At 40.5% G+C, this 13,877-nt stretch overlaps 1 protein-coding gene across 1 annotated transcript in view; it reads right to left on the bottom strand.

Moving 5' to 3' along the window:
• Positions 1–13,877, bottom strand: part of BMPER (BMP binding endothelial regulator) — a 232,045-nt gene that overhangs the window by 72,105 nt on the left and 146,063 nt on the right. The window contains exon 12 of the mRNA XM_054992126.1: positions 8,235–8,564. Within this exon, the coding sequence (XP_054848101.1) occupies positions 8,235–8,564 (330 nt within the window). The remainder of the gene's footprint in view (positions 1–8,234; positions 8,565–13,877) is intronic.

The raw sequence follows: 13,877 nt of genomic DNA on the forward strand, positions 1-13,877 counted from the left end.
CACACTGTTGCTTTTAACAAAGTCAAAGCTAATTTAGATAAATGGAACAAACTTAACCCCACGCAGTTTGAAAGATATAATATTATTAAAACCTTTGTTCTACCAAAACTACTGTTCTTTCTACGGGCAATCCCTTTATTAGTCCCTCAAAAAACAATAAAAAATTGGCAAAGCACACTGAATAAATTTCTATGGAATGGGAGGAAACCTGGAATAGCTTTTAACACCCTCAGATTAAAATATACAAATGGGGGATTCAATTACCCAGATCTGAATATTTACCAAACCTCAATTAGGTTATTAAATATTGCACAAATTTTAAAATTTGCAGACTCTTCGGAATGGGTCAAATCTATACACCCCAACAAAGAAATACCAATAATTCAAAGCTCTATCTGGAATGGTAAAAACCCCCAATTATCAGAAGACATAAATAATCCTTTTTATTCAGCCATGATGACAATCTGGAACCAACACAAGAAAAAGATTCTGCCCAACGGCCAACATTGGTTTCTGCCTGGTCAATCATTAGCTTTTGCGAAAATTTGGCTAAAAAATGGCATGACCCGGCTAATAGACATTTCCTCCACTAAAGGTATACTAAACAAGTCAGAATTAGAACAAAAATTACAGCACAAACTGCAATGGTTTACATATTTTCAAATAGCACACATGATGAACCAAATTAAAATAACGCAAATTAACAATACACCTTTAACAGAATTTGAAATTATTCTGAACCAAACCAACACTAATCAAAAAGGATTGATATCTAAACTATACAAGGTTCTTCTAAATACATTTGAAATTAAACCTTTAAAATACCAACAGAACTGGCAGCTGGACTGTAATACTGAAATTACTGCAGGTCAATGGAAAACAACTTGGTCTTCCAATATTTTGCAATCTCGTATTACCTCAACTAAAATCCAATCTTACAAAATTCTCCATCGCTGTTACTTAACCCCCCCAAAATTGTCGTTAATTTATCCAAAGTCTTCTCCACTTTGTTGGAAAGGGTGTGGCGGAGTTGGTACCTTTGCTCACTGTTGGTGGGCTTGCCCATACGTCGAGAATTATTGGAAGGAAATTTTCCGAAAAATACAAGAGATCACAGGTTATCTAATCCCTCTGGATCCAAAATTAATTTTTTTGAACCAATGGGAGACGGCAAACATCCCTAATATAAGGAAAGAATTAATCTGCAATTTCTTGATGGCAGCCAAATCACTACTAGCATCCTACTGGAAATCACCCAAAATCCCTACTGTTGACAATTGGTTAATTAAAATATGGGATTATTACACTCAAGACAAGATCTCCGAACTTATTGGTCAAACACAACACTATCCAAAAGAAACAGACTTTGTTCCCAAATGGTTTCCCTTTTTTGAATTCTTAATTGTTAACGATATACATCCTCCTAAACATTTATCATCTTATATCTACTGATTACACTAAATAATACAAGTTTATTTAACACTACAAAACATGTTAATGTTTTAATTTTTACGAAATGGAAGTTTTCTGTTCATATGTTGATCTGTTACACGTTGTTATATTGAATTGTTATACTGAATTGTTATCTAAAATAAAATATTTAAAAAATAAAATAAAAAATAAAAGGGCTGTAGTAATAGCTGTGGCAATAGAAAGTCACAGTTTCCATTATGGCAGGGCTGCCATAAAGTGTTCAAGATATCACAACACTTCGTAGGATTTATGTAGCTTCATTTACTAAACTATACAAATTATTGGGGGAGGAGGAGCCATAGCATGGTAGTCTAGTTTATGCTTTCTGTGCTTTCTATGAGGTCCTATATCCGGCCCTAGTGTCTCAATTTTAAAGTCCTCAATTTTAAAGGCTGGGAAAGTCCTCAGAGAGCCACTGCTGGGTGACTGACAGAACTGGGCTTGAAGAACCATTGGTCTGACTCAACATAAAGCAGCTATATATTTTGGCTTTCAAGATGCAGAAACCCAGCGACAGTCCCTTTAATCACTCCAGACCTATACATTTATACACACAGTATCTTCCTGCAACTTTATGGCAGCACTACTATAATGGAAACTGTAACATTGCATTGCCGTAACTATTACTAGAGATGGGCACGAACAGCAATACGAGCAAAAAAAAAAGCCACGAACAGCCCAATCTGCTGTTTGCAAACAAGCTGTTCATGACGCCCCATTCTAAACGAACAGGTGGTCGTTGCAAGCCTCCTTCGTTGCTGTTCGTCAAGCCAGACAGTCTGGCGCCTGCAATCAATTCCCCTGGCAACTTAGGCAGGGATTATCTGAACTCCTGCTGTTGCCCTGGAAACCCCAATCTAAGCCCAATTTAGTTTGATAGGCAGGTCTTCCTTTCAAGCGTGGAGCTCCAAATTTGTTACAAGGGAGCAAAGAGCAGGTGGGAGGGGGGCTCCCAGCTCTGGCTTTGGAGAGGGAGAGACAGCTGCTGTTGGCATTTTGATAGAGTGCATTGGAGCTTGAATTTTCTTTGTGTGTGGTGGGATAGGGAACTTGAAGGGATCTACCTCTTCAAGTTCCAGGGCTGCTGCCAGGCTCTGGGCCAAGCTATTATTTATTATTGGTACCTTTCCCGGTACCTGCTCAGGTCAGGTTTCTGGGAGTGGTGCAGTAGGGATCTTGACCAAACTTGGATGATGGCTGGAGGAGAGCCTTCTGGCCCCCACAAACAGCCAACCATGAACATCTTCATGAACAGAGCCATGTTCGTGGTTGTTTGTGAGTCCCTGTTTGTGGATGGCAACGAACAACGAACATCATGTTCATTTTTTTCCTGTTCGTGCCCATCTCTAACTATTACTACAGTCCATTTTAAGCATTTATGCTCCCAGTCTTTGGATCGGTCCATTAAGTGTACATTCAATAGGACTTGGTGTTAATGGGAAAAACAGGTTGCAATACAGTCCAATTACATGCTCTTGAGTGCCATTTTTTGTCCAAGCTCTGCCAAAACAAAGATAATGAGGCTTGCTGTAGTTTACTGAGCTGAAACAAAAGACAAAACAGAACAGGAGAATCAAATTTGAGTCAATTTAAACCATTCAAAACTGTCCTCAGGAATTCAGGATTTTGTTGGCAATGAAGAGACACAATCAAGATGCTTTTAATTACAGCTTGTGAATATTATTTCTCTTGAGTTCATTTACAGAGAGCCACAAGCCATGTTTTTGATTTGGTCTCGCAACCTTGGTGAACAAGCCCAGTATTGTTTTGCAGAGGACAACGAAACAGGTGAATCAGGTGTGGACACTGCGATACCTGCTAAAACATTCTCTAGCTGATGCCTAGGCGTTTTACATTGATAAAAGTGGGGAGGGGGGTTGAAAGGAAGAAAAAGCAAGGGGAGGGATGCTTAGCCTCACCTACCACTGAACTCTCCCCCCCCATCAGGTTTTCTTCATGAAGGAGTTCCCAGATGTGTGTTTATTGCAGCTTTTTAGAAAACTGGCTGAGACTGCAGGAAGAAGCGGTGGGTGGGAAAAGCATTACACACCCTTACTTGCTTCTACATGCCCCCTGCTAATGAGGCCCGCTCCTCGATGCTTTTTAGATGTTTAAAAGAGACCTGATGACTAGTTTGGGCTCCCCAATCATGATATATTAAATTGCCAGTTTTGTTTAGGAGAGCCAGTTTTGTGTAGTGGTTAAGAGTGTGGGACTCTAATCTGGAGAACCAGGATGTCAAACATAATGCCAAGGGGCCTTAGCAAGGTCCCCGAGAGGTCCTGCAATACCTCATCACACTCCATACAATTCAGCCATTTTCAGGGCCAGGAAATCAGTGCCCTTAGGAAGGCAATGGGCTTAAACTGCAATAGGCTTCTCTGCTGTGCTTCAGCATCAGCCCATTTGCCAAATGAAAATAAACAGCCATTTTTATAAATGTTCTACAGAATAGCAAAATTGTGCAGTTAGTGCAGTGTACTACAAAATGTACTTTGTACATTCTAATAAAAAAGCAAGCTTTATTTCATTTCTGCTCTCTCTATCTCTGCTTCCTTTGCTGTTTGCCAATCCTTGTATGCTATTTGCAAGTCACACTGCAAGAAACAGCACAGAAATTACTTGGAAGTCAGCATATCCAACCTGCTTTATCATGTTGCAGGATGGCAATGAAATCCTAAGCAGAGTTACTGACACCTTTCCAAGCTCTTTGAGTGCCATGAGACCCAGAAGGGCATAACTCAGTTTAAGATTGTACTGTGGGTCACTTATCTACAAGCAAGTCTTCCAGCATAAAGGCATTTTGAACAGCACCGTGGATTGCTTCCTCATGAGTAGATCTACTCTCAAGGCTTGCTCTGCAGTCTGCTGCTGGAACACAGCAGGCTAGAATGTGGTTCATGCAAGATATCCTGAGCATCTGGTGGGTGGGAACTTGGCCCTTTTAGTTCCAACTCATTTCAATTTGACATCCCTGGATTATCCTATCAAAATTAATGAAAGTCCTAGAGTCAAGCATCCTGATCACTGACACATTTTTAGGATTCAGCCATCTCAGATTCCTGTCTTTTTCTATACCTGTTTTCTTTACGGTAGTTACCAGATGTTCCCAATTTCCCTATTAAATCATATTTCAGATCTGAATGATGCAAGACACACATGCACACAAAAGGCTCAATCCAAACACAGAAGCAATTCATTTTGGCAGAAAGCGAACCCAGACAGATGTTACACAACACCACCATACTTTGGGGAGATGCAGAAAACAGCTTTTCTTTCACACTTGGGGTCTAACATCACATCAGCTTTGGGTTCAACAAGTAATTTTCATGCAGCCTGGCTGGCTGGTGAGTTTGCAGGCTTTACAAAAAGTCAAAATGAGGAGAGGAGAAGTGTTCTTGCTCAGGCTTTCTCAACTTGTTTTGTTTTGCGAGGTTTGTTTAAGTTGGACATGTTTTACTAAACTTACTCTGCTCTACAAGCACCTCTGGCATGGTCCTTGCTTATTCTTGATCTCTCCTGGTGGTGCCACAACTATAACTTTTCAAACTGAGTTCCAAATAAGCAGAGGGTTTCTCACAACTTTATCAGGGATATAATGATCTGGAGGGAGCTTAAGGTAACTATTGCCATTTTACAGGATCCTAGTTCTGTGGGGGAGGAGGGGTCAGCAAAGCTTGTGTAGAAGTTCATTCTTTTGTTACTGGCCCATATTTCACCTAGACAACCAAATTCTGCCCTCCTAGAATTCCCAGCTTAAAGAATGGTGAATGTGATTTTAAAAGAACTCAACAAAAATGGTAAGTGATACTAGCTAGAGAACCAGCAGACGGTGCAAGTCTAGGTAGTTAATAAAGATCTCATCTTAGGCAAGGTGTCCTGTTTCTTCAATGAGAAAATGAGTAAGAGTGGGAAACTTCTCTGAATGACAGGTTCCTTAGCATAACCACCCCTTTCCTGCATTGTCAAGCCACAAACAAATGCTAAGTGTTCTATGGCAGCATTTCCCAACCTGGTGGGTCATGACCCAAAAGTGCAAAGCCTGTGAAGGTGGGCCCCACACCTTGCAGTTTTAATGATATGTGAAATGCTGTTGTTTCAGGTAGGTCCCCATACCAAACAAACTATGGATTTGTGGATCACCATACCAAAAAGGTTAGGGACAACTTGTCACTGGCACTCCCAAAGTTCATGCAGAATAACAGTGACATGCAATACTCCTGTCCAGTGCTCTGAGAGAGTGTTGTGGAATATCCTTCAGACTCTTATGCAATGCCCAAGAGTTCCGGGGCAGTCTAGTAATGCTTCCTTGACAGGTGCCAAGAAGAGGGTAGAAAAGGTTTCCTGAAAGAACAAAATTGGAAAGCCCTTTGTCTAGATAATATAGGGTTGTTCCACAGAGCACATGCCTTAGTGTAAGACTGGTAGACTGAATAAACTGTACCACCAAGTTTTACATGTCAGCTTCATTCCAATCCACATAGGTGGTTCTATACATATGGTATTGTTCTTCTAAGAAGACAACACTGAAAGGGATGATAACAGAGGCTTCTGGGTACAAAAGCATTCAATTACTTATATACTGCTCAAATTTTGACCATCATTCTTTAACCTGTGATTACTGATGCTAAGGAGACAGATAACTCGGACAGGGATCAGAGATGATTAAGTCCTCAGTTTCCAGAATCTTCCTGAAGGAAAATATTTGGACCTTTGAAGGTGGCAGAAGTGCTATTACAAATATAGACTGTGACTATACAAAGACTGTGAACTTGCATTTATAGGAGGCAATATAGCCACAAAATATACTTTTAGTTACAGTTTGCAAGTAAACTTCTCCACTAGGAAGCATCCCTGGAATAATTTCAACATGTGCTGGTTTATTTATAGTTTTGACCATATACATGCATTCATTTAGACACTATATTGACTGGAATCAGCCTCTGTAACCTTTGATCTCCCAAATTCAGCTTACCAGTCATCGGATTTGATTAAAAACAGTGAACATCTCATGCTGTTGGTGGGTATATGAGTAGACATGGGCATGAACAGAAAAACCCCCCGAACATGGTGTTCATTGTACATTGCCATCCACAAACAACAAACAATGAACGTTGACGAACATGACCTGTTCACGAACATGTTCGCTATTTGTTGTTCATGGGGGCCAGCAGGCTCTCCTCCAGCCATCAAGATCCCTATCACACCACTCCCAGAAACCCTACCTGAGCAGGTGGCAGGCAATGTACCAATAATAAATAACAGCTTGGCCCCAGAGCCTGGCAGCAGCCCTGGAACCTGAAGGGGTAGATCCCTACCGCACTTCTTCCAGAAAACCTACCTGAGCAGGCAGCAGGAAAGGTATCAGTAATAAATAATAGCTTGGCCCACAGCCTGGCAGCAGCCCTGGAACTTGAAGAGGTAGATCCCTATCCCACCACACAGACAGAAAATTCAAGCTCCAATGCACTCTCCCTGTCCCTCTCTCTCAAAATGCCAACAGCAACTCTCTCCCCCTCACTGTCTGCAAAGCAAGAGTTGGGAGCCCCCCTCCCCCCTGCTCTTTGCTTCCTTGTAACAAATTTGGAGCTCCACACTTGAAAGGAAGACCTGCCTATCAAGCTAAATTGGGCTTAGATTGGGGTTTCCAGGGCAACAGCAGGAGTTCAGACAGAGTTCATGCAGTCCCTTTCTCCGGTTGCCAAGGGAATTGATTGCAGGTGCCAGATTGTCTGGCTTGACGAACAGCAACAAACAGCAATGAACGAGGCTTGCAACGACCACCTGTTCGTTTAGCATGGGGCCTCAAAAAAAGCTTGTTCGTGAACATCTGATTGGGCTGTTCGTGGCTTTTTTTAGTTCGTACTGCTGTTCGTGCCCATCTCTATATATGAGTAACAGGTTATGGTTAACTTAGTGGTCCAACAGTCGTGCAGGGACACTTGAGACAACCTTCTTTCCTTTTTAAAAAATATTTTATAACCTGATTTTCCTGAAACTTGGTGTCAAAGAGGCTTACAATATATAAAATCACATAAAACCATATTAATATCATAATCAAACAGCAGAGATTTTCTTTTTCATCATCATCTTTAAGACCAGCTCAGTAGAACATCTGTGCATCAATGTCAGGCATTTTCTGTGGCTGCCCACAATTGTGGGACTCCCTTCCCCTGGAGAACTGCCCAGTTCTGAACTAGGAATTTTTCCTAGAGCATGGCTAGACATTGTATATTTGGCCTGGCTTTTAATAGCTGATGCTATACAAGCATAAAGCATCTTTCAATCAATTCCAATTTTGTATGTCAGTGTTTAATAGGTGTTTAATTGAACTTTGATCTCAATGTGGCATCCTCCCTGAGACTTTAGTATGGATAGACTAATAGTGGAAATAAATGTAAACAAACATGTATAAGGTGTCTAGTGTCTTAGCACTGCTCTGTTTCATGAGATAACAATTTTCCAAGTTACAGATGCTGAGATATTTAAAATGAAACAGGTCAGAGAATCCCTATTCAACATGTCGAACTTGTGTTTGCAATTGTGATCTTAAGCAGAGTAACAAGGGTAGCGCTTTGTTGTTGCTGTTGTTAAAATACAAAATGGCCAGTACTCATGTATAAGGTTGCACCAATTTCCACCAATTCCTCCACCCTCAGGACTTAGGAGAGCCCCCCCCCCCCCCCACAAGTGCTGGTATTCAGTATCAGTCAGTACTGTCACAAAAAAGCCCTGAACAAGGGCACTTGTGAAAGCCCCACCTGCTTTGGTTGTCACTTTCAAAAGATACCCTTCCAAGTCGATGTGAAAGTGTGGCGTTTCGCATGGCAAGGATATCCGTGTCCCGTTCCACTTCACTGTGAGGTGCTGATGGAGACTGATGGTGCTGCTGCCCAGCACAAGGTCTACAGATTTTGTCCAGGAGAAAGAGCGAGTCCGCCGGGCATCGTTCTTCACCAGAACCTGGAAGGGCGAGGTAGAGGAGGAGCAGTCTTTTGTCAAAACGTATTGACATGTTCCCTGAAAGTTAAATGTCCGTCCGTCAAAAGTGTTGTAGTGGGGGTCTCCAAATACAGTGCAAACTCCAGGCTCTGCAGGTGAGTGAGAAACAAAAGCACCATCAGGACCTTGTGATGTTGGGAAAGGTGGGGTATAGGCTTGGGCTATAATTCCTGCTGTGCATGCAAAGGCTGTGAGCCCATGGTAGAAATACCACAATACTAATCATAGCACTTCTAAAAATTATGACAATTTGCTGGAAAAGTTTAGAATGTCCCTTTAAACCAGTATCTCACACACCCTCCAAGAACCTCAGGGAAACCTATGTATAACCTTCTTCCCCATTTTATCCTAATAGGTAGGATAGTAGGTCCTAATAAGAGACAATAACCTTGCCCAGGTCACCCAATGAGCATCATGGCTGAACAGAGATTTGAACCCAAGAGTCCCTGGCTTAAATGCAACACAGAAAAAAGCAGGGCTTTTTTTCTGGGAAAAGAGGTGGTGGAATTCAGTGGTGGAACTCAGGACCGCACAATGACATCACTTTGAGTCAGCTAGAACGGGGGGGGGGGGGCAGTTTTTTAAAGTTTAAATCACCCTTGGTGAAAATGTTCACATGGCCGCTAAGCAGCACGGAGGGCAATCTAAACTCCCCTCTGTCTGGAGATAGGGGGCGGGGCCACCAGCCATGTGAACATTTTCAAGAGGTGCCGGAACTCGGTTCCACCGCGTTCCCGCTGAAAAAAAGCCCTGTAAAAAAGTATGTTGAACATGCATATTCTAAAATACATGTGCTTATGAGCTAGAAGATTACAGCCTAATCAAGGTTCCTAGGCATACATCCGCACGTGTTTAAGGATGCACATCTGTTGTTTACATTTCATGTGTTAGTTGCAATTGTGGTACAGTGGTTTGCATGCTGGGATGGGATTGGGGAGACCAAAATTCAAATCTCCTTTTAGCTTACATTAACCAGACTCTTGGGCTAAGAAATAGCAGATAAAACTAGATTGCAAATCCTGTACAAAAGCATTTTGATCACCAGAGCAACCTTATGACAGTGAAGTACTTTAAATTCATGGGAATTAAGTTCATAGTTAAAACTCTATGATGAAAACTAATGGAATTTTTAAAATGCCTGTGTTATCTTTCCCCTTCTCTTATAACCTTACTAAATGGGGCTTGTTTTCCAAATGACAGGTTAGTCAGGCATGGGAGCAAGCTGTCTTCTGCCATAGGCATACTGGAATGTCTGAGAATGGCTCCCGTCTCTCTTTTCTACTGTATATTTTGAACTTTACATGTTCAGTACCTACGGTCTCCAATCTAGAATCTCAGTAGATCACACTGTTTAGTTGTCCCTGGACTTGACAGTCTCAGTTGAAGAGCTCACGGTTTGGAGAGCTGATACGAAATTACTTAGCCATCGGAGGGGCTCTGAAGGATTCTTGGACTGTTTTTATGGTATCTAATAACCCACACTCCACAACAAAAAGAAGATGTGACCATCTTGCAGGTGAGAGGCACTGCAATCCAAGACTTGGACAATCTGTGCAAAAGGCATCAGGGGAAGGAAGGGGCAGCAGATTTAAACAGTCAAGTTAATTCCAAAGTGTCCAGATGTAATATACCCTAGGGGCAAGGCTTGTAGTTGATTTACAGAGGCCAAGGAAAATATTATGTAAGCTATAACTAAGAGGGATTTGGATGTTTTCTGAGTAAAAATACAACATTAAAAAACAGAAAAGAGAGTAATTTGTTCGCACATACATAACTCAACAGAGCTTGGCTTTTAAAAACCAGGAATGAAATGCACAATGCAGTTAGCCAAAACGTGAATTAGAGTTCAGCATCAAAGCAAATGGCTGGATTTTAAATCAAACGGGCAAAGTTATTAAATTGAAGCTACCTATGTTACATGCAAAGCTGAATTTGTGTTCGCTGTTTATCCCAATTGCTTTACTATATAATTTAATTGTTTCGCTGCACAACTATTTAGCTGCACAAGATCCTATGGACAGACACATACTTCACACGTGTACCACATGGCCATGGCTCAGTGGTAGTGCATCTGCTTGCCATGCAGATGGTTTCAGGTTCAATCTCTGGCATCTCCAGTTCAAAGGATCAGGTAGCAGAAAGATCTCACCTGAGACTTCGGACCTTGATAGACCAATAGTCTGGTTCACGACAAAGCAACTTCATGTCCGTGTGAACTCTAAGTTTCAACACCCATCAAGATGTGTTTGGGACCCCTGACTGAGCCAGGGTTCCCAGACACATGTAGATAAGTGTTTAAAGATGCTTCTACATACATATATTTCATCCTCATGTTTTTTCTGCAAAGAACGTCTTTTTCATATCTAGTAAAACATAATGTACTTTAGTACGCAAGCATCTGAGCCAGATCTATCTATTTTGTTCACTATCCATCTTTGCCATTAAGCCACCATGGCTAACAACAACAACGCCTTTATTGGCATATCTCAGGTTATCAATACAGTACACAAATATAAAGGCAACAAGGGTAATTTGAGTGTAAACAGATGTTTTTCAATCAATCCTTGATTACCAGACTTAAAAAATAAGGCTACCTTTTCAGTTATTTCGGATGACGAATCATTCAGAAGATGGTACACCATTAAGGCCTCCGAATGACTCAGCATATTAAGTAAAATTGAGTCTAATAGCTTAGTCTCCACAATGTCACACAGTTTATTTATATTTTGTATATTATTATTCCCAATACCAGATGCCACAAAGCTAGCAATCTGGAGGTAAGGCTCCTAAAATTCATTGGTGGGATGTCCACCATTTTGAAAGATCATTTTCACTTCATCATTTCTCTGGCTTTCTACCAGCCATGTTGATCTATGCTAGATAATAAGCAGGGCAGCCTTTCTAATTCTCCTGTCAAGTAGATTTAAACTCAACTCAAGAGGCCGCAGGTTGTGACTGTTTTCTGAGCCCTTCCATGGTCACTAGAAAAGCTTATTTTGCTTTTCAGTGGGCATCGATGCTGAAATGCAAGATGAACATTTTAATTTTTCCATGCCTCAATGAAGTCACAGCAACAAGTAAAATTTGATCCCAATGTAGCTACTTCATTGCTTGGCATATGATTGCTATTATTTTACAATATACCCGCTGCTTGGTGGTGAAAGCACATTGTCTTTGGTTTCCCACTCCTCAAAAGCCATTATTTATATAAAATGCTGGGAAGGATCTGTTAACATTTGAAGTTAATTGTTTTCTATTTAAACAAAAATGGTGTTTTTGTATTTCAGTTAGAATATTTCTGAAAGAAGGACTCCACCCTCTTGTTTCAGTTCCACTGACTTTCCATCTATAAATATGTTCAATGCAACTCAGGAAAATGACAAACTGTATTAAATTATGTGGAAATGCTCTCATTATTACTGGGGTCATGTTCAACTGCTAACTGCATCTTAATACATTTAAAGCAATGGATATTTTGTGGGATTAACTGTGATGGAAAGTAGAGTCAAAGTGAATACTTCTAATAAAATCCTCAATTGCAATTCAAGCCACTGTCAATCATAACCTATTGCCCAGGTGGTGTCCAAGAAATTCTTCTTGTTTGAACATTTACAAGCTGTTTCTTTCTAACTTTCTCTTTTGTATATTCTCTGTACTCCAGTACATCTCTCATACATCACATTTTGTTTTTTAACCAGGTTTTAAATTGTACCTCCATGCTGCCTTATAAATCAAAGTTGCAGAGATTTAACATTTTGCACTTGCTTTTTTTGGAGAAAGTAGATTATTGCTGTTTCCAATAATATACGTTCACACCTTCGCAAATGAACCTGGGTCTCACTCATTTCCCCAGAAATATTTTGAAACATCAAACTCCAATCCAACAAGACAGAATTATTGACTCCTAGCTCCAGACTATTTCTTCAGTGTCTGGGCTGACTGTCAAAGATTGTCTTTTGTGAGAAAGGGGACTGCTTGCTAACCATCTGGATACAGCAGCTGTGCAACCAAGGAACATTGTCAGGATTGGTGTCAGTCTTTGGCTTTGTGAGCTCGGCAGGATTCCACCTGCAAGGGCCAAATAGACAAAGCTGGGAGAAGCCGAAAGCTGTTGCATGCAACAAGTTGCATACAAGGATGTTCATCACTTTTCAGTGGAGTCCCTTCACACATTCAGCTTCAAGCAGTCAAGTGATAAGTCAAGAGATGCACATCCATGCGTGATACCATTTAAAAATTCTTGGCATGAATCCTAGTGAAGATTCTTCCTTTCTAGCAACCATGTTTCACTGTATGTTTCATATTTGCCTATGCACGCCTGGGTAAAAATAAGTGTGTATCCCATCAAGCGTTAAACATGTGCGCATGTTGAACTTGGTACAGGTCTTTTTATTTTAAAAAATGCATGTCCAATCCTTTCCCATGGTTGCTTCTGAGTTTGATATGCTGCATGTGTATTTTATGATAGAATATGCATAACAAAATGCAAAGAATAAAGTGAGAAGAGGCAGGAAGATAACGTGTTTCTTTCTCAGATCGGCTTCCAATAATGCCATACTGTGGACCTTCTCAGATGTTACATCTGGCAGTACCCAACAGCATACAATACATGCAATCCTTCCTATATGCACTGTCACCAAATCAGGCATTATACATGCATAGAATACATGCATTTCAGATGAAGCAGTGATTATGCAGGTATCATGGGGACTGATATACCCAAATGCAATGTCTGAAAAAGTCTGTCAGGCATGTATATAATAGCTGCATCACACAGGTACTTGGATAAAGTCTGTATATCAGTGTAATCAAAACATACATACATACATACATACATACATACATTATTTGTAGGCGGGCATAGCAACATGATTCTTTAATTTACTATTTTGTCTTAACAATGTAGACTACAAATTGGTCCTCAGTCATATGGTCAGATGGTTCTGTTTGCATGCCCAGTAGCCAAAATAATGTCACATTACCTAACATATACGTTCAGTAATCCTTACAACAACTCAGTGTGTAGGCCAGTTACCCATATTGAAGATGGAAAACTGGAGCTGAGAAAATATTGATTTGCTTAAGGCCACTGAATTAATTCATAACCAAGATAACCTTTGGACCAAGCAAATTCCAAGTTCATTCTCATAATAGCAAAGAAATAATACATTCTAAGGGACATTTTATGCAACCATTCACTTTGGACTAAGCTATCTTGCATTCAGAGTGCTTTTAGTAATAACTTTTGCTTTTTTATGCTAACAGACAAAGAACTGGGAATTTTAAACAGAATAAATTCCACTGAAAACTTTTATGCTATTCTTAATTAATTGAAAGAAGCATCTTGGTCCTCAATGTCGCACAAGCGCTTTGTGATGCGTGCAAAATACACTGGCAGATAT

This window comes from Eublepharis macularius, chromosome 11, assembly GCF_028583425.1.
Source record: "Eublepharis macularius isolate TG4126 chromosome 11, MPM_Emac_v1.0, whole genome shotgun sequence".
NCBI lineage: Eukaryota > Metazoa > Chordata > Lepidosauria > Squamata > Eublepharidae > Eublepharis > Eublepharis macularius.